Genomic DNA, 26,049 nt, shown 5'->3' with positions numbered 1-26,049 from the left:
TATTAGCACTTACATATTACTTCATCTCACAGCCTTTGTACTAGTCTATTAATGTTATTAAACTTCCGTGTACTTCAGTGTAAGCATCTGAACATTATAGGTGGGCAAGCAGAGAAGCAGAATGGTTGAAATAACATGCTAGAACATACAGAGTCAGCAGAAGAGCTGAAGTAAAGCTCAGTGAGTCTGACTTGCAGTTTTCTGCACATTCTGTGAAACTAGAATACATTCTGGTTTTAGTATTTGCTCTTTACAGTGATTATTTCATATTTTTTTCCAGTCACTAGTCAGGACAAGCTCAGAGGTATTTACTCTGAACCGCTAGTAGGTCAAGGAAAAAATGATGGTATCATCCTTTCAGCTCTAATGGCCAGATGCTGAGTCTGAGTTTGACCAGGATTCTTTCTTCAGATAAGTAGATTTGGCATAGTTTTCCCTCTAGGTCTATTTGTGATTGTATTTCTTTTTCCAGTACATTCAATAATATAGATGCCTCAGATTAGATCTCTTAGCTGAAATCATACATTTCTGTTCTGCCAGTATTATGTAGAAGTAATTCAAAGTAAAAATTGTTTCTTTAAAAATAGAATGGAAATTTTTTTGGATGTGCTTCCCTTTGTGATAGATTTGAGTGGACAAGCAATATGTTAATTATGTTTGCTTTAAATGGACTATTACAGGAAAGGAAAGAAAATGCTGTCTCAAACCTAGACTGTCCAATTTTTCAGTACAAATGTTCTGTTATTTTACTGCTAAGCTTTGTGTTGCTGATCGAAGCACTATCCCAAGGCTTCTGCCAAGCACCACGTTGTTTGTGTGATAGGAGGGATTTGGTTACAGTCAGGCGAGCCTGAAAAATGGTAAACTGACAGCAAATCTGGGATCATGGTTGCTAAGGCAGCTTTTGTGGTCACGTGCTTTTATTTGATGTGGTTCCTTGTGTCTCTTGTGCCAAATGGTGTAATGTACTAAAGTGATGAAACTGCAAAAGAAAAAAAGTCAACTATTTACTTCAGCAACAAAGGACAAAGAGAACAGGGAAGGAGATCAAAGCCCTTAAGAAGCCTCTCAAAATAGGAAAAAAGAGTAAAAAGAAGGGAATTTCTTTCCACATGCTTGAGGCTACTCTTGGATATAGCCATCATGAGTAATAAACCCTTTAAATGCTCATGTCTGCCTGCAGTGTGCTTCAGTTTCAAAATACAGCAGGTATTACAGAGAGTTAAAAAGGTAATTTTACCAATCTTGGTAAAATAAAGGGCTGTAGTCTAAAAAGTCTAAAGCCTACTTTCCATGACTGGTACGTGGATTTGACAATTCTTTAACACTGGCCACACTGACAGAAAAGCTAGTAATTACTTTAAACCCATATAAAAGGTCTTTCCACTCAAAGGCAAATTTTTTCATTGTTTACATTTTCAAAGTTAGACAAATCTATAACTCCATCATTCACAATCATTGAACTTGTCTTTTCCCTGTTTTCTGCATGTTTTGCAGAAAGAATATATTGCAGTTAGAAATGTTGATTGCAAGATTGCAACCAATATTATGTACCACTTTCTTTCGGTATAAAGCTGTTTAATGATATATCACACTGTATTCAGGCTAAGTTTGATTCTTACAGTTCTGAACCCCTCAGCCAAATACACATTTTCTATTCTCGCAAAAAAAAAAAAAAAAAAAAAAAAGAAAAACCCCAAACTCCTGACTCCTGTCAAGTAAGGAATACTTTTAAGAGTATATCTTTTCTGTTGATGTTCTTTTCTTTGTGACAGTCCTTTCACAGAAAAGCTTATGCAATTTTTGAAAATGGGGAATGGGAACAGGTAAGAGGGGAGCAAAAAATATGAACTGATTTATGTGTGCACAGGCCCTTAGCTGTAGTAGCATAACCTGTGTTAGCACTTAACTCTTTAAACTGTGATGTCGAGGGTGGTCTGAAATAATCCTCATTTTTCAGACTTAGCTCAAAAATTTCCCAGCAATCTAGAGAAAGAAGGAAGCAAAATGCATTGCAGGGAAGAGGCGGTGCTAATGAGGGAGTTTAGGGGAACTAGGCAGGCCCAAGAGCTGTAGGGAAGGGGGTAGGGATAGGAGTAGGAGCATCTCTCTTTGTATGCCTGTAAGTGTGCCTTGCTAAAGCACTCAGTCTTCGGAGATTGAAACTTGCAAACCCTTCTTCCCTAATGAAGTGATGGGCAAATAACTGGTTCTTTACTATAAATACTCAAGAACAAAAACATTCACTTCTCTAAACTTGTGAATTGATGCTAAGCCATTTATTGACAATGATTTCTTGAGAAAGACATTTTAATTAATTATAAGTTATCAAAAAATGTGGAAGAACTTTGCATTTTGTATGTTTGCCTGAATAAATAGATCCATTGAGAGACAGACGAGTCACTTGGAATGCACCAGTCAACAGCAGAAATGTAAACATACTCCAGCTATGCTTTCTGAGCTTGTATTTCAGCATGTTGCAGGACAAAACTTCTATTAATGCAGGCTGACTGCTGCACTTTTTGAATTCAGTAATGAGTTCCTCACAAAATGCAACTTAATTCACTGACCACGGATCAGAAACACATTGCGACTGACTCTGGAAGTCCAGGAGGACAGGACCTTGCTGCAAAAGAGTCTCTGCTCTGTCTTAAAATGAGATGTATGAAGTTGGTTTGCAGAGCTGAGTAGGCTTAGAGTAAGAGCAAGCAAATAAAATTCAGGTCTTTGTTCCAACATGTTTGTACAGCCTTATCTCTGAGACAGGTAGATCTACCACGTATTTAGTCTTCACCTGGTACTAGTCAAAATGAAATCACATCCCCTAAGACTGTTGCTTCATGAATTGTTAAAATTAGAGAAAATACCAAACTGTTAGAATTCTAGCCTTTAAAAAGTAGCAGTTTATTGGAAAAAAACAGTGTAAAAATCAAACACAATTCAATTGATTGTACTGAAACTAGCCTTACTCTGGCAGCTGTAGGGAAGCAATTGTCTGTGCTTCCTCATCATATCTCTTGATGGTTTTTGTTTAACATTTTTTGTTGTTGTGATAAAATGAATGTGGGGGTTTTTTTGTAGGGGGTGTATAGCACTGATACTGAGAAGGAAAGCTTGATTGCACACAAAAGTGTTTAAGATCTATGCTCCAAGAGGCCCAGCTATCTGGAAAGCAGATTTGACATGCAGCAATCTTTAGCTTGTGCTGGTGAAATACTTTGCCAAACGGAATGTCCTTCACTATAAAAGGCTTCTTATAGCACTTTGTTTGGCACTTTTGCTTTTGATTGGACTGTGAGGTATCTCAAAAAACAGCCTTAGATGTTGTACTGCATGGTGACATTCCCTTGACCAATTGTAACCATTTTGCATCCTTTACAGGTCCTTCTTTGGCATTCTGTAAATCTCTTCTTTCTTCAGTCATAGGTTTATTATAAGTCAAATGAATTATTACATCCTCTTGCCTGGTCTCAGGGTTGTCAGGTACAGCAAATATGTTCCTTTAACATGACTGTAGTACAGTTTTGTCAAGTCAAACTTTGAGCAATAGCTTCTTTACATGTTAAAAAATAAAAGGTAAATATCAGTTTAATGAGGCAGATGAGTCTTAATTGCTAAATGCTTATAGACGGTGTTGAGATGGTCAGAGGCAAGGTCCTGTGCAAATGCAGTATTTGATTAAAATATTTAATAAGCAGATTCTTTGACCCAATAGAGGGAACAAAGACGCCTGTCCACTCTTAATTTTCCCTACCCATAATTATTTCTACAGAATATAAATTATATATGGTACAGCTTTATTCTGTTTTCAGAGGATAATTATACTAGAAATTCCAGCCTTTTTTCTGTGGAGGGACCTCTTTCTCAGAAACCACACCTTTTAGCAGTCTGTTTTTCGTTTGAGAAGGGCTGGATTTCCATTTATGTCAATACGTTTTTATGGGATGGCTACTTTCAAGAGGTGGATAGAGGTAAAATTGGAAGCCCTTACTCAAAAATCATAATAATTCAGCCTGGAAGATGTATTGTAAGCTGATTATATAGGAGTGAAAGCTTTTTTGTGCTTGTGTAGTCTGTTAGAGATGACTTCTAATTTCATACCTGCTATTGTAACTGGGAGAGAAGCCAGTAATTCCTGTTGTAGTCATCTGAGCATCTTCAGTGCTATGTCCACATTACAAGGGAACTTGAACTTAGTGTCAAATGAGGCAAGGCAGGATGCAAAGTGGACAGTACCAGTTGCTCTGTGTTTGAGATTGGAGGCTTTTGTGGATATATTTACATAATATGTAACGAGTTTAATAAGCTGGAAGTCAGGGTCCTAAAGTAAGGTTCACAGCCCACTTCTTACATACCAGGAAGTCAAATTTTCCATTCTCCAATGTTACAGATTGGTAGACCTGCTATACTTGCAATTTTGTAAGAACATGTTGTTTGAGAAATGTTCCAACTTTCTAATCATCTTAGTCATACTTCAGTGCCTTTAACCATCCACAAGTTGCAAAATTATATTCTTATGTGAATAATTTTAGTAAGGGGGTAGCAGCAAGGAAACTGAATTCTGTTTTAAAAAAAATCTAATTTGAGTCTTACTTCTGCTGGAAAAGTTTGTTTGTTTTTTTTTACGTAGCTGTGGTGTACTCAGGGCTTTTTTTTTTCATCGTTGCATATGCAAAATCCAGACCTGCAGAACTGTTCCATGTGGTGAACAGTCTGCTAAACCCAGACTGTTTTGCCTGAGTAGCAGATTTCCATATACCTCATTATGAGTTTGGGATTTTTTTGATTTATGTAGGCTCTGTTCCTTCAAAGGGATGCATGACTGTAGACCTTTATACCTACCAAAGTGGTTTCTTATCAAGTACTGAGGAAAATAAGAGGCCAGATCCTGTTGGAGAGTAAGAGACTTGTTTTGCAGAGAAGAACTTTTCTTTCTAGTCAGTGTAATTTGTCATGGAAACATCATGTAAACAGGAGGCTACACAAAGTAACTTAGCTCTTGAAGCATTTTTATGGTGTCCAAGTTGGTTCTGGATGGTTAGTGAATGATGTAATCCACAATGTGTAATGCAAATTTTGATTTGGTAAGGGACTATAAAGAAAGATTTAGGTCAGTACTGCTAGAAGGAAGTAGCGTGGACTTTACCTAGTTGTTGCCTTATACAGCTTGATTTAAATAAGTGTTAGATCTTTCCACACCAAAGAAGCCTTTATCCTGAGTAATAGCAGGTGTGCTTCAGTCTTCTGTCCTTTGATAGAGGCAAATGGTTAAGCTGCCTAAATACATCTCTGAAGTTACCTTATTTCTGTGAATTCCTGCCATTCAGATATCCAGCATGTGCATGGACAGAATTAATATCCTTGTTTTTGTCATTTCCTACTGTGCATAAACAAAATCATAGAATCATAGACTACAATCATAAACCAACGTAGATTAGCAAGAAGGAGTTTATCTGGCTAAGCCACTCCTCAGAGCAGGGCCAGCTCATGGCCCTTTTGTTCAGCTGAGCTTTCAGCACCACCAAGGACATAGCACCACTGAGCCCCACTTCAGAGAAGCCTCTGACTCCACCATCTCTATAATTTTCCATTAGATAATTGAAGACATCAATATGCCTTCAACTTCCCTCCTCAGTATCCCCCCTCTGCAGTGTTCTCTGAAGACTGAACAAACCCATTTCTTTCAGCATCCTCCTTACATCATCATGTACCTGATAATCTTTCTGACTCACTGCCCCTTTGATTTAGTAGGTTAACATCAGTGTTCTATTGGGAAGTCCAAAACTGGAGTTGATGACATGATTGACATTTGCATCTGGCCATCTATGACTCCTCAGTCCCAATTATTTTGATTATTCTTAGCTGGTTTGACTGAAGGTGGATTTGGAATAGCTGAGGACTTCGGGTCCTCTCCTCCCCCACTAACAAGATATCTGAACTACAGTACTCCACATCCTACTGATGAGGGCTAAGAAACAGAACTTTTCACAATGAAAAAGCTATTTCCTGAGAGAATGTTTTGTGTTAGTGATACTCTTGATTTAAATGGTTAATTTGCAGTGGGTCATGGTATAACCTGTTTTTATAGATGGTATCACTCAATAGTTTTTATTATCACCACAGCATAGAATATACTTCCTCTTGGCCATCTGACTTCAAGAATAGGGAAAGAGGACTGTGCAGAAATAATTTTCAAATCCCAGGGGCTGTACATGTAATGTATTCTTAAATTAACTTATTTTTCTAGTGCGCTTGGAGGATCATCTGCCCTTCACATCCCAGCCTTTCCTGGTGGAGGTTGTCTCATCGACTATGTACCCCAGGTGTGCCAGCTGCTAACAAACAAGGTAAGCTGTTGCAGCCAATCAGTTTTTCATTCCCTTATGTACTGTACTGCATTTCCACAGACATCATTATTCTTCTGTCAGATATGCAATGCAAGGCCTACTTAGGCTGAGCTACACAGGGAATACCTTCTTGGTAAGAGCTGAGTGCCTAAGCATGACATTGAATAGAATGTCATGTTTACCTACCTCCTTTAGGTAAACAAGTGAGTTTGGGATCAGATCCTGGAGCAGTTTTTTTCTTTCTGCAACATATTATAATTTGGGATAAAATGTTATGGTATTGTACAATACTGCATTGCAGTGTAATGGTTTTTAGTAAATACAGATGTGTAGTTTGCATATTATTGTTCTAGTTGCAAGTTCTCATACCCCAGTCATTATTGTAGGTTTTGAGTACTTTCTGTGATTTTTCTTCTCAGATGTTTCCTCCAGATGAACTGAATCAGCAGTTTCTTTGGATGTTTATACAGTAATAGCTACTTAAGGTTGCTGAAAAGGTTGTGTTCCAGTTAGCTTACTGTTTAAACAAAAAAGAACGATTATAGTATTTCAAAAGTTTCTCCATTATTTAGGTATAATTTTCAAAAGAAAAAAGAAGACTTAGGTGTCAACATTTAAAAATTTACCTATTACAGACTTCCTATTTGTATATTATATTTACCTTCAATTGTCTAAATGAAGAGAATAATTTTATCTTTTTGAAAAAGTTTCTTCAGAATGTGTTTCCATAATTATGTTGGAATCTATCATTAGAGTTGTTTTTGTTGTGGTTTTCTGTTTAAAATTACTTTCTGTTTTTAAAATCTGCAAGCACACCGGGCTGTTTTTATCCTTTCTTGAACAAAGTCACTTAAGCAAATTTATCGTTTATTTTCCTCTTCCCAGAATAACATTTCAGATCCTACACAAATGATCTTACTGTTTTAAAAAATACAATGTTTGAGTTTATAAATAGAATTTAAGTTATACAAGACAGTTCTCAGCAAGGGTTGTATCAAGACTTTTTCAGTAATTTTAGGAAAGCATTTGCCAGCCAAGGAATTCTAGTATTGCCATAGCCAAGAAAATACTCTTCCTGTTCTTTTCAGTGAGGGAGAAAAGGTTCCTAAAGTGCTAGTTTTTGTTCTGGAAAGCAAAGGAATTTACACAGGGAATTGCATATAAAACCATACCATAAGTACTTCCAAGTCACCAGTTGTAAACCAGATGTCCTTGCAGCCTGCTGACGTATGCATTGGTTTTGTTATGGGTCAAACCCTGCTCACACTGTTCTCTTAAGTGATGCCATTCAAATCAACAAGAAAACATACATGGTGTGAGCAGAATTTTGCCTTAAGTCTCCAAATTTAGCATTGTTGGATTTTGTCTGTGCGAGGATGGAAGTATTTCAAAACCCAGAGTGCCTCAGAAACTGATGCTCGCAGTTGAGTAGGTGGCTCCCTGAGTCAGCATGAAACCAGTGAAAGAGCTTAGTGTTCTGAAGATTTTGTTGGAGGTGCAGTCTTCAGAAAACACCCAAGATCAGTTGTGCAAGAAATTTAATTTTTTCTTCTATTTTATAACCAGAATGTTATTTTGACACTTAGCTTACTGTCAGTTCAGATAACTGGTTTGCCTATCAGAGATTTCTACTCAAAATACAGTAAGGCAAGGTTGAGCATTTTTTTCTTTCAGTCTTTGTCTTGTGGAGTTAAACAGTGCTTCAGTCTATGGTGAAAGACTTCAGTTTCACTTAGACATGATTGAAGAGATTTCTTTACAAGATATTCTGTATGCAAGATCCAGAATTTGTTTTAAAGGCATTTTAGGATTCTTTAGGGAAATCATGCTAAATGTAGGATTCAGAAATTCTACCATGTCAAACATAAATCTTCCTTAACAAGAAATATATAAAAAACTGGGCTTTGGGGTTTTTTTTAATCTTTTTATAGCTCTGGATTTATTTTCTTTCTTTTTTAAGGTACAATATGTTATTCAGGGATACCATAAGAGAAGAGAGTACATTGCAGCTTTCCTGAGTCATTTTGGAACGTAAGTTTTCTTCTGATGCATATTTTTCTGTAGTGTGGGGGAACTCATTTTCTGCATATGGTTTGTGGTTGTGTGGCTTCTGTCCACTGGGTGAGATGAAATCTAGTCATTTTTCACAGAATGATGTGTACAGATTGTCTCTCTGTAGCAATACTGGAATGTATTTCAGTATTATTTCACATCTGTGCCAGTGGCCAATCTGATTTGTCTAGAAAATAGGTGATGATGGGAAAGGGACAGTAGGGATTTTCCTTGTGCAGAAGAAGTATGTTAGTTTCTGAATAAATTACTTAAGGGATCTTACACTAACAGGCAGTGGCTGAGGTGGGAAAATGGGGAAGCAGGTGTGGTTCCAAGCCTTGCAAGAGCCAGCCCTGCTCAGTGTAAAGGCAGGGCTGGGAGACCAGCTGTTCCAGCAACAGCCAGCATTTTGTGTCTCAAGAGAAGAGGCTCTTGGGTCAGGTTGCATTCCTGCAGATGAAAGGTGCGTGGCCAGGTATGATGGCACCTTAGCTTCACAAGTCAGGGCTGCTGTGGCACTGTGAAGGGTTGGCACTTTGGTTTCCTGCCTAAACTGAGCCAGAGTCCAAGCCTTTGGCCAATTGTGATAAGAGGTGGTGTCAGTGATGTGAATATTCAGGAGCCCTTCCAATCTCAGGCCTCTCAAGTGAGGTTAGGGAAACAGGTGGCTTCTAGCATGCATCCAAATTTAATACAATGATAAATAGATAAAAATAACTACAACTGGATGTATGAGTGGACAGTCAGTGCAAGCTTAATCTTTATCAAGACATTTCCTTTTCTTCTGAGAAAACTCTACTATAGAAAGGGCCACATGTGCCTATATGACATCTGCATTGTGGTTCATGAGTTCTGATACAGCTTCATACTTGGAGAATACCAGCTTCTGATGGTTGAAACTTTTAATCCATCTATCAAACAAGTATTCTATATGGAATTTTTTGTTATGGTCTCATGTTTTGTATTTTTTATATATACTTTTCCAAATTTTCAAATTTAAACTCTTCTCAGCATTCTTATTTTCAGTTTTACCCTCTCACTCACTACAGAAATGAAAAATAATCTTTATTTGAATAAGGTACAGGGAATTTGTGTGTCTACAGTTTTTATCAGTTTAGGACTGCAGATGTGGTAGCAGGTCTCCTTTCATTGAAAAGTGTTTTTAAACTGAAAATGGTCTTTCTTTGGATAACAACCTCCAATACCCCACAGCATAATTAAGACAATTACTGAGGTTCAAAGTTTATTCAAAGATAATTTACAATTATCTAGAAAATTGTAACTGTTAATAAAAAAAGCAAATCCTGGAAGATTCTGAACAAACAAACACAAATAACAATCCCTGTATTACAAAATTTACATATTCATCATCCAGCATTTGAAGGTAAAAACTGTATTCTTTTTTTTGTTGTCTTTTTGTTGATAGTGGTGTGGTGGAATATGATGCAGAAGGATTCACAAAGCTTACTCTATTGCTGATGTGGAAAGATTTTTGCTTCCTTGTTCACAGTGAGTAACACTTTGCCTCAGGCATAAATGTCTGTCCTCTGAAGATACAAGTTCAAAAGGGAAAATGTACAATTACAGGAAACAATTTAAAACTTTTAGCTATTTTTATCCAGTGCTTAATCTATTTTTGATGTGACTTAGAAAACAAAAAATCTCAATTGTATCTAGAGAAGGGGAGAGGTTGCACACCAATAGTGAAATGTTGGCTTTACAGAATACCAAAAGGGTCTTGGGAAGGTTTTCTGGTAATTTGACTCAAGACTGTGTTCACTGTTTTAACTTAGCCTTTCAAAAGTGTTAGTGGTGGGGACTCAACCCAGGAATACCTAAAATCATCTGTAACTCTCAGGAATTAATGCATTGATAACAACTGTAAAGACACTTTATGTAGAGAAAATATGTCACATAAGAGATAACAGCATATTGTCATTGGGATCCAAAACTTATTCCTAGACTGAAACTGTGTAGGCAAGACTGTCCTAACAACGTAGCTAGGTTTGCTGTTATTTAAAATGTTTAAATAAAGATTGTATTGCTATCAAAAATACATTTTTAATTTAAATATATAGGAATTACTCCATGTGGAAATCAGTAAATGTGGCTTTGATGCTGCCTTTACCTTAAGTTTCAATTTCTGTTTTTCCTGTGATAAGGTGAAATTCACAGGTATCAAAGATACTTTGATCTGAGGAAAGTCAGTCATGTAACTCTTTAGATTTGATTGCTACTCTTTGTATTTATGTTAAAAAAGTTTTAAAAATTTAAAATTATTACACTGGAATGTGGGCAGCTGCAGCACTGGTGTTTGATAGCATTCTAGCACTGGAGTCTTTCATATTACATCATTTTTATTGTGGATTAGCTTTTCATGTGGAAGAGTCATGCTGTCTTGATGACATCATAGAAACTTGTCCCAGAGTTCTTAATGCAGGAAGTCAGGATTGCCATTGTTCAGAGAAGTCCTTCACTCTGTGTTATACTGCAGATCATAAAAAATGGTCTTACTAACCCCTTTCCTTCTATGCCTTAAGATTAACTTACCACACACTAATGATACTAAGAATCATTAATGATCTTAGAAAACTCAAACCTGAAATTAAAGCTCTTCCATCATGTTATTATAATTTATGTTGGGGGAAAAAATAGAATTGAAGTGGTATCTTTGGGAAAATTATCCTCATTAAGGCTTTACTTACATTTCAACTACAATGGAGAACTGGTCCCTGGATAATTGTCTTCCATGAGACAACACTTCTTTATGTACAGCCTTGTTGAACATTTCCACCTTTCTTACTCCCCAACATATTTGGGTTAATTTAATCAATGTTAAAATTCCTGTGGATTTGATTTGTGCTGTGAGACAATGTACCTTAATATATGTTGAATGTCTTAGATTTCAGGGGAATCAAAATTCAAATTTCTGCTAAATAACAGAGCGAGTTGTAACTGTGTAATATTCATGGTATTCAATTAAACTGGCATGAAAGCTACAATTATAACCGAATAGTTTATCACTATGTATTAACCCTGTGGCCTTAGAAATCATACAGTGGCTTAGCTGTGTAAGCCATTGCATCACTCACTTGTTGAACAATTCAGTGCAAAAGCATTTCTGGTCCATGCACTGAAGGATATTGCAATGAAAGGACTGAAACCTGCACTTCATTTCCTGAGTGAAGTAATGTAGGCTTTCATCTCCTAACCACTGACATAACTATGTATGTTATGGTTGAATATTTAGCAAGCGTCTAATAAAATGTCTGGGAGAGATAGCAATAAGTTGAAAACTGTTCTACTTTATATATTTACTATAGTATGTAGATAAAGTATTTAGAGAAAAGTAAATAGGTCAGTATACAGCAAGCACTGTGGCACATTAAATGAAAGGCACCGTAGTACATTTTATTGGAATCTAAATTTTGGCATCTAAATTTTAGGTTTGAGATTGCAATTTAGGTGAGATTTATAAACACTAACATGAGTCATATTTCCTTTAGAAGATGGATTCAGAGGTTGCCAAAATAACTTTGGAATTGTTTTGCAACTGTTTGCATTGAGAGTTACAGACTTGTTTGGACACTAGGAAGCAAAAAACATTAAAAGTAAGTTGAAATTATTCAGAATAGTTTTACTGAGTAAAGTGTGTTAAAGAGGAGAGAAATAGAAAAATAGTTCTGAATTGCTGAAGCCAAATGACCTCAGAACAACATCATATGCTAAAAAAAAAAAGACTGATGCTGTAGTTATAGGATGAAGATTAGAGTCTACACATTCTATCTTAAAATACCAAGGAGCTACCTAGTTGCAAACTTAATCATTAGACTAATGAAGCTGCTGGAGTTATTATATTAGATCAAAGACTAGTCAAAGGAACTGTTTCTTTAGTGGTTTAGTTTTAAGAATTAATCAAGTGCTTTCAAATATAAGACAGAAGAAATAAACATTTAGAGAAGTTCATGCATCCACGTGGGAAAGGAAATCGTTAATCAGACTTACTGCTTTTGATACTGATAATGTTTATGAGTAAGTCCCAGTATGAAGCTTTGTAAGTAAACTTCAATAGACTGCTCACTTTTCAATAGACTTTCTCTTCTTGTTTATAAATCAGCTATGATTAGGTTTTGGAGACAGATATTTCCTTGTATTCTTGTTCTTGTATACAGTTTATGTATTTATACCATATATAAATTATGGTATCATTTAGGTTGGAGAAGACCTTTAAGATCAAGTCCAGCCATTGATGCAATAACCAATCAACATTAGATGAAAACACAAGTTACATTATCTGCGTATAATTAAGAATTAAGTAGCATTATTGTTATAAACACAAGAATAGAACTCTGAAGCAACCTGTATTTGGGATTTTCAAATCTTAATTTTTATCTTGCAAGATCTTCAGGTTATCAGCACTAAAGGCATGGACAGAAGCTGGACCAGTATGCAGTAGCTTGTGTTAGTGGCTGTTTAAGATGTATTGAAGAGGACAAACATTAAACTAAAAAGTGTTTGTTTCACTGAACAGTATTTTAGGGGGTGGAGAATGTTGAAGGCTGCCAGCATTTATATTTCTAGTTTGTTTGGGATCTCAGTCAAGGTGAAGTTGGTTGGGAACATTTGCTGGAAATGACCTTGTCTGACTGTAAGGGGTTTCAGTTTCTGTGTGGAAAATGCCACTGACCCAGGAGTTCCAAAGTGCTGGTCATGTAAAAGCTCAAGTTTCATGCTGATCATTTGATGATCATTCTTGCTATGTGAATTCCACTGTAGTAGCTTTTTGTCTACCCTTTAACTTGTCTGTGCACTTAGGTGGTTGTCTCTGGTAGAGGATAGATCAGAAACAGAGAGCATCCCAGCAAGAACAAAGTTTTGAAACAAGAGGGAAGCAAGCAAGCAAGGGACCTAAAGCATTAGTTGGCTGAAAGGATACTATACCTTATGAGTGTCAGGCTTTGGGTAGGCACCTGCTTCTGGATTCAGGGGTTTTTGGTGGACATTACCAAGACCAGCTTCTAATGCGTTCTTGGTTGAATATTGCTGTCTGCACACATTTGTCAGTCTTTTCAAGAAAAGTTATGAGAAAAAAACCTTGTCTGCCTGAGCCATGTCCTAAAAAAATAGGCCAAGTATTGAGTGGAATATTCACGTTAGGTTGTTTCTGTGCATTTTTATCTAATGAGGTGTTTTAACTTTCTTATATAATGCTGTTATTTTATTCTTCTCATTGTTCCCTAAATGAAAACAGGAATTTATGACTCTGAAAACTAAAGGTAAAAAGAGAACATGACCATGTGAATAACAAGGTGGTATCTGGTCCTGTGAGGAAAGCAGGATAGTTCAGCAGAAATGCCAAGCATAACAAAATAAATGTTTCCAGAATCTAGAATGAGAAGTTCAGTGCTGATCAAAACAATCTGTAAATATTGTATAAGACTGTCATTTCATTCTTAAATGAGAAACTGTAGATTAACAAAGCCACAGTGATGTAAAAGTGTCTATAGAAAATCAAATTTATATCTTATGCTTGGGAATAAGTGTCTTTCTTTTTGGCGGTCTTCTCCTCTGACTCAGTACTTTTAGTTGGTTCCATATATTTCTTTGAATTTGGTCTTGAGAGTTTCTGAAAGCATGTTCTGCCTACAGCAAAATACACCCTGAACTAACCAGGTTTCTTCAAAATTTTGTACATTATTTCAATCACTCAGAACAAAGCATTCTCTCGGCCATCTCCTGTGTAGTGAAGTGTCTCTTGCTTGCTGAAGTCAATGAAAACTGCAAATACACTGCAGTGCTGTGGCTGAGGCAGTGTGATGGAAAAGCAGCCTGAGTCACAAACACACAGGCCTGAAACTAGGCATGGGCTTAGGCAGGGACTAATCACAGGACTGAATAGTAGCATTTGGAAAATTAATGAGTCTTTTGCTGATCATTTTTCTCCATGGTGTATTTTTTTCCTAAGGGATACTGCCAAGTAGATTTAGTTTGAAATTTTTATTGAAAGCTGGTAATTTTATTTTTGACATTAAGAGTGCTTTAAACGTTTTGTTCCTTTGATTCCACCTTGGCTCTTTACATGTATGTGAGCTAAATGAGACTTTTTTTTATATAGGTATTCATAATGGATGCAAGTGAATCTGAACAGTGGTTTTCTTTTCCTCTTTTTCTGTTTCTCTAGGTTCATTTTGTTTTCAGGTCACTCAGGATAAGCTAGTTGTTGGTTCATATTTGTAATTGCAGAAAAAGGAAGAATGGATAGCAGAAAGCTCATAAAACTTGGTATGGACAGCAACAAACAGGAAGCAACAGCTGTGATACTAATTAGGCTTTATAAGACTCTTATAGATGGCCTGATGTGGGTGGACTGGCAAGGTATTTTAAAATGTCATTTTGGTGTGGATATTACTTTTTTAATTTCTGAGAAACACGTGTGTTTGCCACACTTTTAAAACAGTAGTGTATTGCTGCAGACATTAATTGATGTTCTTCCAGCAACTACAAGCACTTTAACAAATGGACTGAAAGGTTTTGTAATAACTTCTTACAAAATTGCACTTTTCAGAAAAGTGAACTGTTGATTTTTTTTTTTTTAATTTTGTATATATCTAGAGTATAACTACTATGTGCCCAAGTATATGACAGGTAACTAAAATTCTCAGAAAAGGTACCCAACATGGAAAAAGGATATAATCATATTTTATCCACTCAGTTTTTGAAAATAAATAATTACGTCACAAAAAGTAATTGACAGGGGCAGGACTTGAGTACAGGTTGTGGTGTATTATTCTTCTTAGTCCCTGTCTGGTTTGTGTTTACATGCTTTGGTAACTCACAGATAGTTTTTTTCTAAGATGAGAACTGCTTTAAAGGTGTGAAATACTCCGAGTTTGAAATTGCTCATAATAGCATGTAGAAAGCAAATATCTTGTTTTCAGTCCAAAAGAGTTGATGAGCAGGGGTTTCATGGATGAGTCCTGCGTTCAATACCAGGTAATGCTTTCAGAAAAGAAACAGGATGATACACAGCACCACAGGATTATTAGAGATATGAAATTTCTATAAATAAGAGCTGCATCAAGATCAGAAACATTTTCTGAAACATTTTTCACTCCCTTTCCTCCTTCTATGCAATGACACCAAAATAATTTTTTTCTAAGAATCTGTATGACACAGCAATAGTACATAGAGGCAAGTGCTGAATACCTTTTATGAAATAGATAAATATAATTCATTTTGGAATAATAAGGAATACACCTTCATTTAGAGATGGAACTGGTCACAAAGATGCATAAATTTCAACATGGGAGAAGGAGGGCGTGCTTAAGCTGCTTTTCTGTCTCCTTTGTCAGCAGTCCCCCTGCCTTGTTCAGCAGCAGTCCTATCTTTTCCCTAGTCATACTTTTGCAGTTCCTATAGCAGCTCATCTTGTTGTCCTTAACTCACATTGCCAGATTCAATTCTAGGTCAGTTTTGATGTTCCCAGTCCTGTCTCTGCATGCTCAGGGAGTGTCCACATCTCCCGTGATCCCTTTTTATGCTTGAGTTTTATCAGTTCCTTGCTCATCCATGTAGGCCTCCTGCTGGTAGTGTTTGCCTTCCTGCTCAGTGGGATAGACTGTTCTTGAGCTTGGAGGAGGTCATCATGGACCCATCTTCTCACTAGAACCATTATCCCATAGGAGTCTTCCATGGGAGGAGCAAGATCCCTGAACAGCCTGAAGTCTGATCCCTGAAGCTTAGGGGTATGATCCTAATGTTTATCTTGCGTCATCCTCAAATGGTGATTCACAAAATGCACCAAAAATGGCTGGCGGTCTAGAAAGCATGTCATAAAAGAGTATGTTCCACAAAGTAGTTCTTTATTTCAAAAAGCAATAGAGGGATAAGCTTTTAGTACTGTGTAAGGTGGTAATTGTGATGTTCAGGAGTGGGAAGATGCAGTGGGCCTGTACTGCAGTTAAAAGTACCTGGAGTGGCTTAGTTGGCTGTGTGGGCCAGAAGGGATTACATGGATTGGGTTTTGAAAGCTGCAAGCCTGCAAGAAGCAAAGGTTGGAAGAACAGAATAGCAGGTGTGGCAGCACAGGGTCCTCTTGACCTGCAGGATAATGTCACACTGACCACAGATGAGAGTGAAGTAAAATAATTTTCTTTCAAACCCCAGGAAGCATTTAAAACAGAAAAAACCAACTTATTTGCAAGCCTCATAATCTTAATAAAATATTTGTGAGAGAAGACAATGGTTTTGCAATCTACTTTTCAAGTAAAAACGTGGCTTAGAAGTCTTCCTGTCCAGTTGGAAAGTAACATAAGCATCTATCAATGTATCTCTGCTCAAAAAGCAGAGGGGTATTTTTTGCAGTGATCGATGCCTGTGCCAAGAAAGGGCATGGCTTGCTTTTTGCGCCCATAACAACTGCAACTGTGTTTATGTTTCAAGCTTCAAACAATTCAGATGAAGAAGAGACAGCTTTTAGTCACATCAATCTCATCAGCACTTCAAGAAGTTACTATAGAAACTGTAACAGCAGAAACAATAAAAGGAAATAAAAACGGAAGGAGAAGGGAATGAAGATCTTTGGGAATTTGAAGTAAAAATAAAACAAACTACAAGTAAGTAGCTGAAGCTGGTAATAAGCCCTTTTCTTAATTAAGATAAATATGATTACAGAAATTAGAGAAGGAAAAGACCTGTATAGACCATTATGCCATTTCTTTGGGGTCAATACAGGTTTGTGAGATATTCCACAGGATATTTTTAGGAGGTAGTCCAGACTTGCTGTCCAATAAGAGAAGTCCAATAAGAGTATGACGTAGGTGGGGCGGGCGATGACACTCAAAAGCAAGAAGATCTTATAAAGCTGTTTTCAGATTAAGTTATAGCTCTATAGCATAGTCTTGGACCACATAGCTGGAAACTGTTTGAAGAATATCTTGATTTGATCTGTTACTTAGTTCCTCTGTAAAACTAAACCAATAGTTAGGTACTCTGTCTGCAACACTGTAACTTCAGTCATTCAAAATATTTTTATCACTTTTTTAAAAAATACTGGTTTGTATGATGGATGGAGTACTTAAAGTTGCAGGCTACAATAAAGACGTGGGATATTTTTACAACCATATAACATGCCTATGTTGAAAGCAAATCAAAACAACTGTAATTGTAAATCAAGTTGCCACTGGTGCCTAGATTGTATTATCGTTCCCATTGTCAGTGGAAGGAGAACCACAAGGTGGATACACAAATGTCATGCAGCCCTCCTCAAATAAAAAAGGGTTACATTATATTTAAAGAGACCCAAACAGACAAAACCAACTTACAAACCAAAACAAAGAAAGCTAATTAAACAAATCTACTCTGTAATGTGTCAGAATAGTTTAATCCATCACAATTCATTGTTTCCATTTTGCCTACAGTGGTTTGTCTTTTATTGTTTAGTATTGTATATTCTGTTAATAAAATAGTAATTATCTTTTTTTTGAATATTTACTTGTATTTCTATATTATTTATTTGAAATTACTTTGTACATAAGTCATCTTACTCATTTACTATACGAGGGTTGACTTTGCCAGTGGGGTGGATATTTCCCGTAGCAAAGACAGACCTAATTATTTCAAAACCAGCTGTGATTACCAACACACCCAGAATGCCATAAGTGTCTCAGCTAAAATTCCATAAACAGCTTTTCCTTTCAGATTTGAAATTTTGAAATGTTGATTTCAAAATAGCATCTTCCTGCAAAAAACCTGGTTTTCTCCAGAAGGGATGTCAACCCTAATAATATTTAACAAATTCATATTCCTGTGACTGCACTCTATTAACCTAAAGTCCCACACTAATGCCATTGATATGTTATTTGTCATCCTTGCTTTCTCATTCCTGCAAGAATAAATCATCACACACCAAAGCAGGATAGCTGTGGCATTCAGTAATTTTTGTGTATTTTAAGCCAAGTTTCCCCTTTCATTTTTTGCCAGTAGAATGTAGGCCAAAGGCCTTCAGCACACACGAGTCCAGGAAAGATTCACTCGCAAAGTAGCCTGAAATCCTGCCCTGAGGACCTTTGTGCTAGAAGTACAGCCCTCAAAATGCTTGTGGCTAAATCTATTCAGGCTTCTCTGTAGGAGCCATGATCAATATTAATCCTGAAAGGCCTTCTGCATTGGAGTTTTTATCTAAAAACTGAAGAAAGCTCTTTTTCCCAGAAGTTAGGTAAAGATTTTTCACCTATTGTACAGTCTGTCTGAATCACCTGTCTCATAGGAGAAGTCATGTCAAAAAAATCTAGTATAAATTTTCTTTTAAAATAGGGCTTGGGAGATGTGTATGGAGAAGTGATATGGTATATGTATTGCCATGGAATTGCACTGAAAATTCACATGGGTCTCGTCCACATCCTCACTACTGCAGAGCTTCAAATCCAAGGAGCTTTTCAGTTTGAGGCCATGCATTCAAATCCACTGTTTTTCCCGGCAGTGTGAGTTTAAGCTCTGCAAGTAAGGCAGAGAGAATGTGAAATTCAGTGAACCAAAAAAGAACATGCAGAAAGATGATGAATATGTACTAATAAGAGACAGAAATGCAGTTCTGGAGCCTGGAATATGTGTTTCCTGTTTCCATTACTTACTTCATCAGAAGTACTTAGTGCAGAGGCAGTCTCTCGCCAAAGCTGGATGATAAGTAAGGAGTGAGTCAGGGAAGTTTGGGAAGAGAACGGCTAGTATCAGGCTCAGATTCTTCAGTGTTCTCTGGAGATTTGAGTTTGGCATATTCTTCTTGGTTTTCTGGTGAAATAATTGTAACGAAACACCTCACGTGTCCACTAATCATGGATTCTGAAGTATGTACTATGACAGTCAGCATTGGAAAGATTTGTGTTTGGCTATCTAAAGTATTTTCTATTAGTCTCAGAAGAATTGCATCCCACAGGCTGGTACTTAGCATCAGCAGGCAGGTTGACTGTTCTTTCCTTGTTCCTTCATTCCTGATCTGGAATCACTAAAGAACCTCTCAACTCATGAATGTGCTGTTAAACCATTTTTAAACTATTTTACGTAGCTAACATTATTCTTATGATTGTTAGAACCATCACATTGAAAAGCTCATGCATAAATGAACACATTTAATTGGAACAAGATCCAGTGTTGTGCAGTAAATAAATGCAGAGGGGGAGGGTCTGTCAGGTGGAAGCAGCCAGAACAGTGTCTCCTTTGGCCAACTCTGTGCAGCCTAGGACCATTTAGAACTGGAAACAACACTGTGTTGTCCTCTGATTGAAGGCAGCTCCATAACGCAAGTATGGATTGAACTAAGGTTGTGCAGGCCATAAAATCTTGTCAAAGTAGAAATCTCAACAGTAAAATATCCAGATCACTCAGTGTTCATGAGTGCAAAACAAATTTCAGGTGCAATAAATTTCTGCAGAAACAAGCATCCCAAAGGTTAGTAAGATAACTAGTATGGCAGCATCCAAGGATTCAAATGATGAATTCAGTGAGTAAATGTTGGCTTTTGTGGAAACAATTATGTGGATTTATCCAGTGCCATACAAAGGATAAATAAACCTTTTATGTAGAACAGGTGAATGGTATATGGAAAAAATTTTATATGTTACCATCTAAGTACTTTGAAATATATTTATGGTCACCATGCATTTCAAGCATGGTTTTGTTTTCCCATCTCTTTTCTCCAGTGCTTAAAGGTGGAAAGGAGGGCACTGTGGTAAACCCTTTCTTCTGTCCTTTTCTTCTGAGCATTTTTCCTTCAGAAAACCTGTAGCAGCACTGGTACATGCTTTTTCTGAGACATTCCTTCTGTATTTCATATCCTGTTGAACGAGTCATAAAATTAGATGCTAAAGATACTATGTTAAAGCTAATAGGATAGTCAAAATCCACTCTGTAGTTGTTGACATAAGCTTAACAAACTAGGTAACCTGTTGAGGCCTCAGATTGCTGTTTTTTAAGAAAATAAACAATTCAACCTTACAGATGCATTGCTCAGTTTGTTAGTTATTAATAAACCAAGATTTTGGCTTTAAGATAACTATGTTTTGAATATATGTACGCATTAAATACTAAGTCAAGAGAAGCAAATTTGCGTGCTACTTCTAGATAGTTTCTTACGTTTCAAAAAGAGAGCAACTTCAACTATTTATAAACTGTAATTAAGTTTCTTTACAACATGACTCATTCTCAACAAGCAAGTCCTTTTTCTTTTGCTTTCTTATGAACTGTGTGGGAAAATTAGGGTTCAATCAGTGAAGAATTTACTCAATGCTTAATTACCCATAAACAGCCCTCCAAGTTCTGTTCATGTAGTGCCTCCATAAAGACATTATTTTCCCCACTCTGTGGCTGTCTAAAAGTTGACTTTTAAAAAATGATCTGTAAATTGTAATGTAGGAGAAAGCAACATTTTACTGGATTCCTTATCCAGTCTGCTTCTTTAAGTTCCTCTTACATTAACAGTATGATGCTTAGGAGAGCCAAAGTAAGAAATCATCAGATTTAAATTACTTTGAGCATGGAACTAAATTAGAAAGCTTTACTTTCCTGAATGAGCTAATTGTTTAAATTTTCCAAAGGAAATGTTTCTATTTCTGCAAGAGAAGGGGTAAATGGGACTTCCTCTGACATAATTTTCATTTTAAATCTTGAGTTTGACAGCAGCATTTTTACCTTCATAACCAAATATTACTGCTTAACTGCATGACTTGTATAAGCTTGCTAGTTGAAGTGACTCACTTACGCAGATGAAGTTATTTTTAGGGAGATAATTTGCACTGTTTAGAAGGGAGGAAAAAAGGGAGAGAGAGTCCTACTAAGAGCTAGATCTCTCATTATAGTTTACAGAGCTCATGAACCCAGCATCCAAGCAAAAGATGACTAAGCAAGGGGTCTATTGGTACTTTCAGGAATTTACAGACATGAGTCATCTGCTTATTTTCTGCAGACATATCACCAGGGTACTTTGTGAGTCAGCTGTTATTTGGGAATAGTACTTGTATTCAACATGAATACGTTTTTGTAGTTCTTAGGTAACTAGCATGCCTAACCAACACAGGCTTTTACAGTTTGCCTAGTTCAGGTGTTAATTTACAAAACCAATCTGTTGTTCTTAACTGTGATGCATTTTTCATGGCAAAGTGTGAATGTTTTCTTGCATGTAATTACAGTAACACCTTTGTCATCTCAGATATTGCATGAAGGCAAATCTGATTTTGTTTTAATGTACAGATTGAGAGTCAGACTGCCTACACATGACCAGGTAAAAAGAAAAATTTTCTTTAGCATGCCATGTGTGATTATGAGCAGAATTTGACCTTTCATGTCCAACACACCTTGCCAGCATTAATTACCAGTGGTATTTGCTTATTTTTTTCATTCTGTGTGCCAACAGTGTCAATGCATGGGCATCCACTGGGACGGAAGCAAGTTCTTGCCTTCCTTTCCTATTGCTGAAATAATAGCTGGCTACCTTGAGATATGTATAACACTTTAAACTCAAGGCTATTTCCTGTTTACTGGCCTTTTAGGTGTGGTTGTGTTCCAGAATTAGGGACAGGTTTTTTTACTTGGTCTGGACTCATCCACACCTTGTATTAAGGAAACACTTGGGTTAGAAAACTGGAGGTTTGGCAATTTCAGGTGAAGGCTATTATTATAAATCAAAGGCAGTTTAAATTTTTCAAAACTCTACTTGCAGTTCAGGGTAACGCTGCTGCTGTCCAGATGTGGGATGCACAATTTTGAATCTAGTTTGATTATCTTATTTATGTGATCAGTTTATAATGTAAGTAATTCCTGAAAATTCTTTTACAAATTTTGCTTAATAGAATATATTTTTGTGGTACCTTCTCATAACAAATGTAGGTGTCACTGTAGTGAGAGCACTGCCTCAATTATCCATTTTAAACAGTGTTTCTAGTGCTAGGTACTTTGTCCTGAGAGCCCACCTTTAGTTGTAGGTAACTGGAAAAAAACCATTGCTGCTTGTGTGTGTTATGTAGATGGCAGTTTTGAAGGGAAAATTAATGGAAGTTAGAAATTCTCAGCTAAAAAGTTGAGTACAAGGACTAAATTATTATTTGAATGCTTTGCTAAAGTTTGTTATTCCTCTCACACAAATAAAATAAGTGATAAAATACAGAAGTATACAGACTTGGTTTCTCTTAAGGAGTTGGTACTTAAGAATGAAAAAGATACACTAGAGAAACAGTTTAAGCACTCAGAGCTGAAGTATTATATTTATAAGATTAAAACAGAGAATCAGTCTTCTTGATTTTTTACCCTTTTCCATGGTGGAGTCCTTCAGAGACCGAGGTGCACACATTATTTGTGAGGGGAGGAGACAGCGTGCTGATAAATGGCCAGGTTACACCAAAGTTTTTCAGGGTTGTTATTTAGTAATCACATTATAAAGAGGAATTTGGCAGAGCAATCTTTGAATCTAACCTTTGTTAAAGCAGTGATCTGCCCTCAAATTAGCAGAACTCTGCCCATGTCATTAGTGCTTAAATATCTGCTGGAAGCTGCTGTGTGGGCTGAGTCACCCGGACTGCGGGAGCTGTCACGTGTGGCTCAGACACTGGGTCATGAACTGAGCCACTGCTGTCCTCCACGGCAGGATTTGTTGTATTTTGGGACTGTGGCTGGAATAGCACATTTGATTTAGTGTGCTTCATGGCTATATAAATGCTTCTACTCCTAGAGCTTGGAGACCCTTTAGAGCAAAGGGAGATACGGTGTAGCTGATGCACATCTCAGTACTTAGATGTGCTTAGATAAACTGAAAAATGAAGGAACTAGCAGCATGATAGAATGGAATTTGGAAAATAAAACTTGTCTTACTCCTCAGTCTGTTAGCAGAGATTTCACAAGGAGTGCTGGAATCTCTGGAAGTATTTAAAATACAATTCCATTGCAGTGTTCTTTCACTGTACAGAATTTTAAAAATGTGATTTGGAGAATATCAAAAAGTATGGTTTTAGGTACTTTATAAATGAAGCCTACACCTTTAAAAGAAATTACCATTTTTCTGTTAATTTGGGTGTTAAATTAGACATTTAATATTAGTAATTCAAGTCTGTTGTCATAATTCAGTTTAACTACAGATTTCTGAAGCCTCCTGAAATAAGAAGTAAACCAAGAAAATACAAACTATAATTCTAGCAATGAAAAAGTTAAAAACTAGTTCTGACCATGAAAACATACACAGTTTCTAACTGTTGTAGATTATTTTATTGTTCACCAGACCTAGCTGATCATGAGACAGTGATAAGCAAAGGGAACTAAGAGGTTCTGATTTTTATTTTTAGTGGGATATTTTGGGTAATAATGACTTTTCAGTGTGTTTTTAGTTTTGTGGGTGTTTTCTTGTCTAGCAAATGACAGCAAGTTGAAATCTTTTCCAGCTGATATGACTGAATCTTTCTACATTCTATATCAACTCATTTGGCTGCTTTAGGACACAGACAGCTGTAAAATGAGGATGATAAAGCTTTTGATGCCCATGAGGACACTAAAATATATTGGTTAAAACAGATAAAGATAAATTGGTTTTTTAATGTAAAGCAAAACAGAATGTATTTTGTGAATTTTTGAAAGGGAAGATTTCACTATAAAAGAAATTTTTTTTAATAACTAAATAATCCTGGTGGAGATTTTATGATTAACATAGTTATACACTAGCTAAATTATTTTTTAAATCGTGTACTTTACAAAAGTTTTTTGGTAAAGCAAAGTGTCCCATAGAAGTAAGTTGGAATCATTACTTATAATAAATGCAGAAGGATGTTTTTGAACTAGCCATCACTTTCTCCTTTTCTGACACTTTTAAACCAATAGAATGATCTGATATATTCCCAATAAGAAAAAAGGAAAAAATACATTGGCATATTTTTATAACTCTTTTTTTTCCTTTTGAATTGCAGTTGACCTACCCCTCTACTTTCCTCGAGACCAACCAACCCTAACATTTCAGTCTGTCTACCACTTCACTAACAGTGGCCAGCTGTACTCCCAGGCCCAGAAGAATTACCCATACAGCCCCCGATGGGATGGCAATGAAATGGCCAAGAGAGCAAAGTAAGTCAGATTGCTGTTTCCTACTAAGCATTCCATTTGTTTCATGGTCTTTGGTGGGTAGAAATTTCATGGATATAAGTGTACATTTTCATCGTTACAAAAGCTGAACCTGTTCTTATTCTTATACAGTCCTGGTGTTCTTGTAGATGAATGTAGACAGATACTTACTAATCATGCTTATTGCATTAGTGCCGGAGGACTGAACAAAAGAAGGCTCTTTCTGCTGGGCTTTGTATGGCATGGAGTGGTGACAGTCTCTGCTTCAGAGAACTTCCAGCCTAAGTAGATGAGATAGCTCCCAGCAGGAGTAACCTGCATGGTAGCAGTCAGTCGAGGTAACTCCCTGGGGTTGTGTGAGTGTTGAGGGGACCCTGAAGGGAAGCATGTGAGATGGAGAGAGCAAAGAAGAAAAACCTGAAAGATCTGGAATTAGGCTGTAATGAAAAGGCAGAGAAGAACAGGAGGAGGTAGAGCAAACCACCATTCCAGCACAGGAGGCAGCCCTATCAGATCTTGAGAAAGTTATCTGAAAATCTGAATATCTCTTGCTTTATTGCTTTTTTGTTGGATGGAAACAGAGAATCCCTGTCTCCTTCCTCTGCACTTTTTTCTGCAAGCCCTTGTTTTGGGCTGAGGAGAGATCACTTCAGTCTGTGTATCCTTTTAGTTCATGATGACATGGCAGCCACACAGAGAGGTTCTGTTGGAAGGGCAAGCTGCCATAGGCAGTGGTGTCCCCAAAGCTAGCTATTGTCCCTGTCTTCTCATGAAGCAGAGCAGATTTTACCTGAATGGGGAGAGTCAGGCAGCAGGCTTGCTGCAGTGTTTTAATTTTGCAAAGTGTAAAAATGTTAGAACAGCGAGAGATTTAAGCAGGCTGATTATCAGTTGTTCAGCAAGTAAAAGCATCAAACTGCATAAATCACAAGGCATATTGGGATGAACATTTTGAATGACAGTCAGAAGATTAAATTAAATCAGCAAATATGCATAAATAAGAGTTGAAACAAAAATAGTTCAAGCTGAGTAAATCAAATGAGTGGCATGGTCAGAGAATATAATTTGGAAATAATGGAAGCAAACAACAATTGACTGATGCATTTGTAGATTTTTGTACTAATTTAAATTCTATTGAAAGCATCAAGTAACATTTGATTTGGGATTTTAATATGCATTTCAATAAAAAAGTTTTGGGTAGAATTTGGTTTTGCCACCATACTGTTTATAGGAGCACCATTTCTCAATCAGCTACGATTTTTTTTGTGTGTATGGACTTTCTTCTTTTCTCTAGCAGGATATTATGGGTATTTTGTTTACTAAAAAAACAAAACAAAACAAAACAATCAAGAAGAACAATAACTGGAAGCATTACTGTGGCTTTTTTATGACCATACTACAAAATGCATTTCTTTTGTAGCTGAAAGCTTACAAGTACCTATGTGCTGTCTGCTAAGTGCATTTGCTTATGAGTGGGTGTATACAAATGGACTTCACTGCCCTGCACTTGAAATTTAGAAGCATTACAACAGTTTTCTTTAAAAGCACTAAATGTGTACAC

At 36.7% G+C, this 26,049-nt stretch overlaps 1 protein-coding gene across 5 annotated transcripts in view; it reads left to right on the top strand.

Moving 5' to 3' along the window:
• The window catches only part of BABAM2 (BRISC and BRCA1 A complex member 2), a 160,340-nt gene that overhangs the window by 116,376 nt on the left and 17,915 nt on the right, over positions 1-26,049 (top strand). For 4 of the 5 annotated variants that reach the window (XM_064414502.1, XM_064414501.1, XM_064414500.1 and 1 more), the window contains exons 8-11: positions 6,248-6,347; positions 8,308-8,378; positions 9,826-9,908; positions 24,338-24,491. In XM_064414502.1, coding sequence (XP_064270572.1) covers positions 6,248-6,347; positions 8,308-8,378; positions 9,826-9,908; positions 24,338-24,491 — 408 coding nt within the window. Of the gene's footprint in view, positions 1-6,247; positions 6,348-8,307; positions 8,379-9,825; positions 9,909-11,905; positions 12,011-24,337; positions 24,492-26,049 lie in introns of those variants that run through there. The other variant, XM_064414503.1, reaches the window with a different exon arrangement.

The sequence above is a fragment of the Passer domesticus genome, chromosome 3 (assembly GCF_036417665.1).
Source record: "Passer domesticus isolate bPasDom1 chromosome 3, bPasDom1.hap1, whole genome shotgun sequence".
Classification (NCBI taxonomy): domain Eukaryota; kingdom Metazoa; phylum Chordata; class Aves; order Passeriformes; family Passeridae; genus Passer; species Passer domesticus.
The sequence above is the reverse complement of the archived record's forward strand: the minus strand, read 5'-3'. Positions and strand labels throughout refer to the sequence as shown.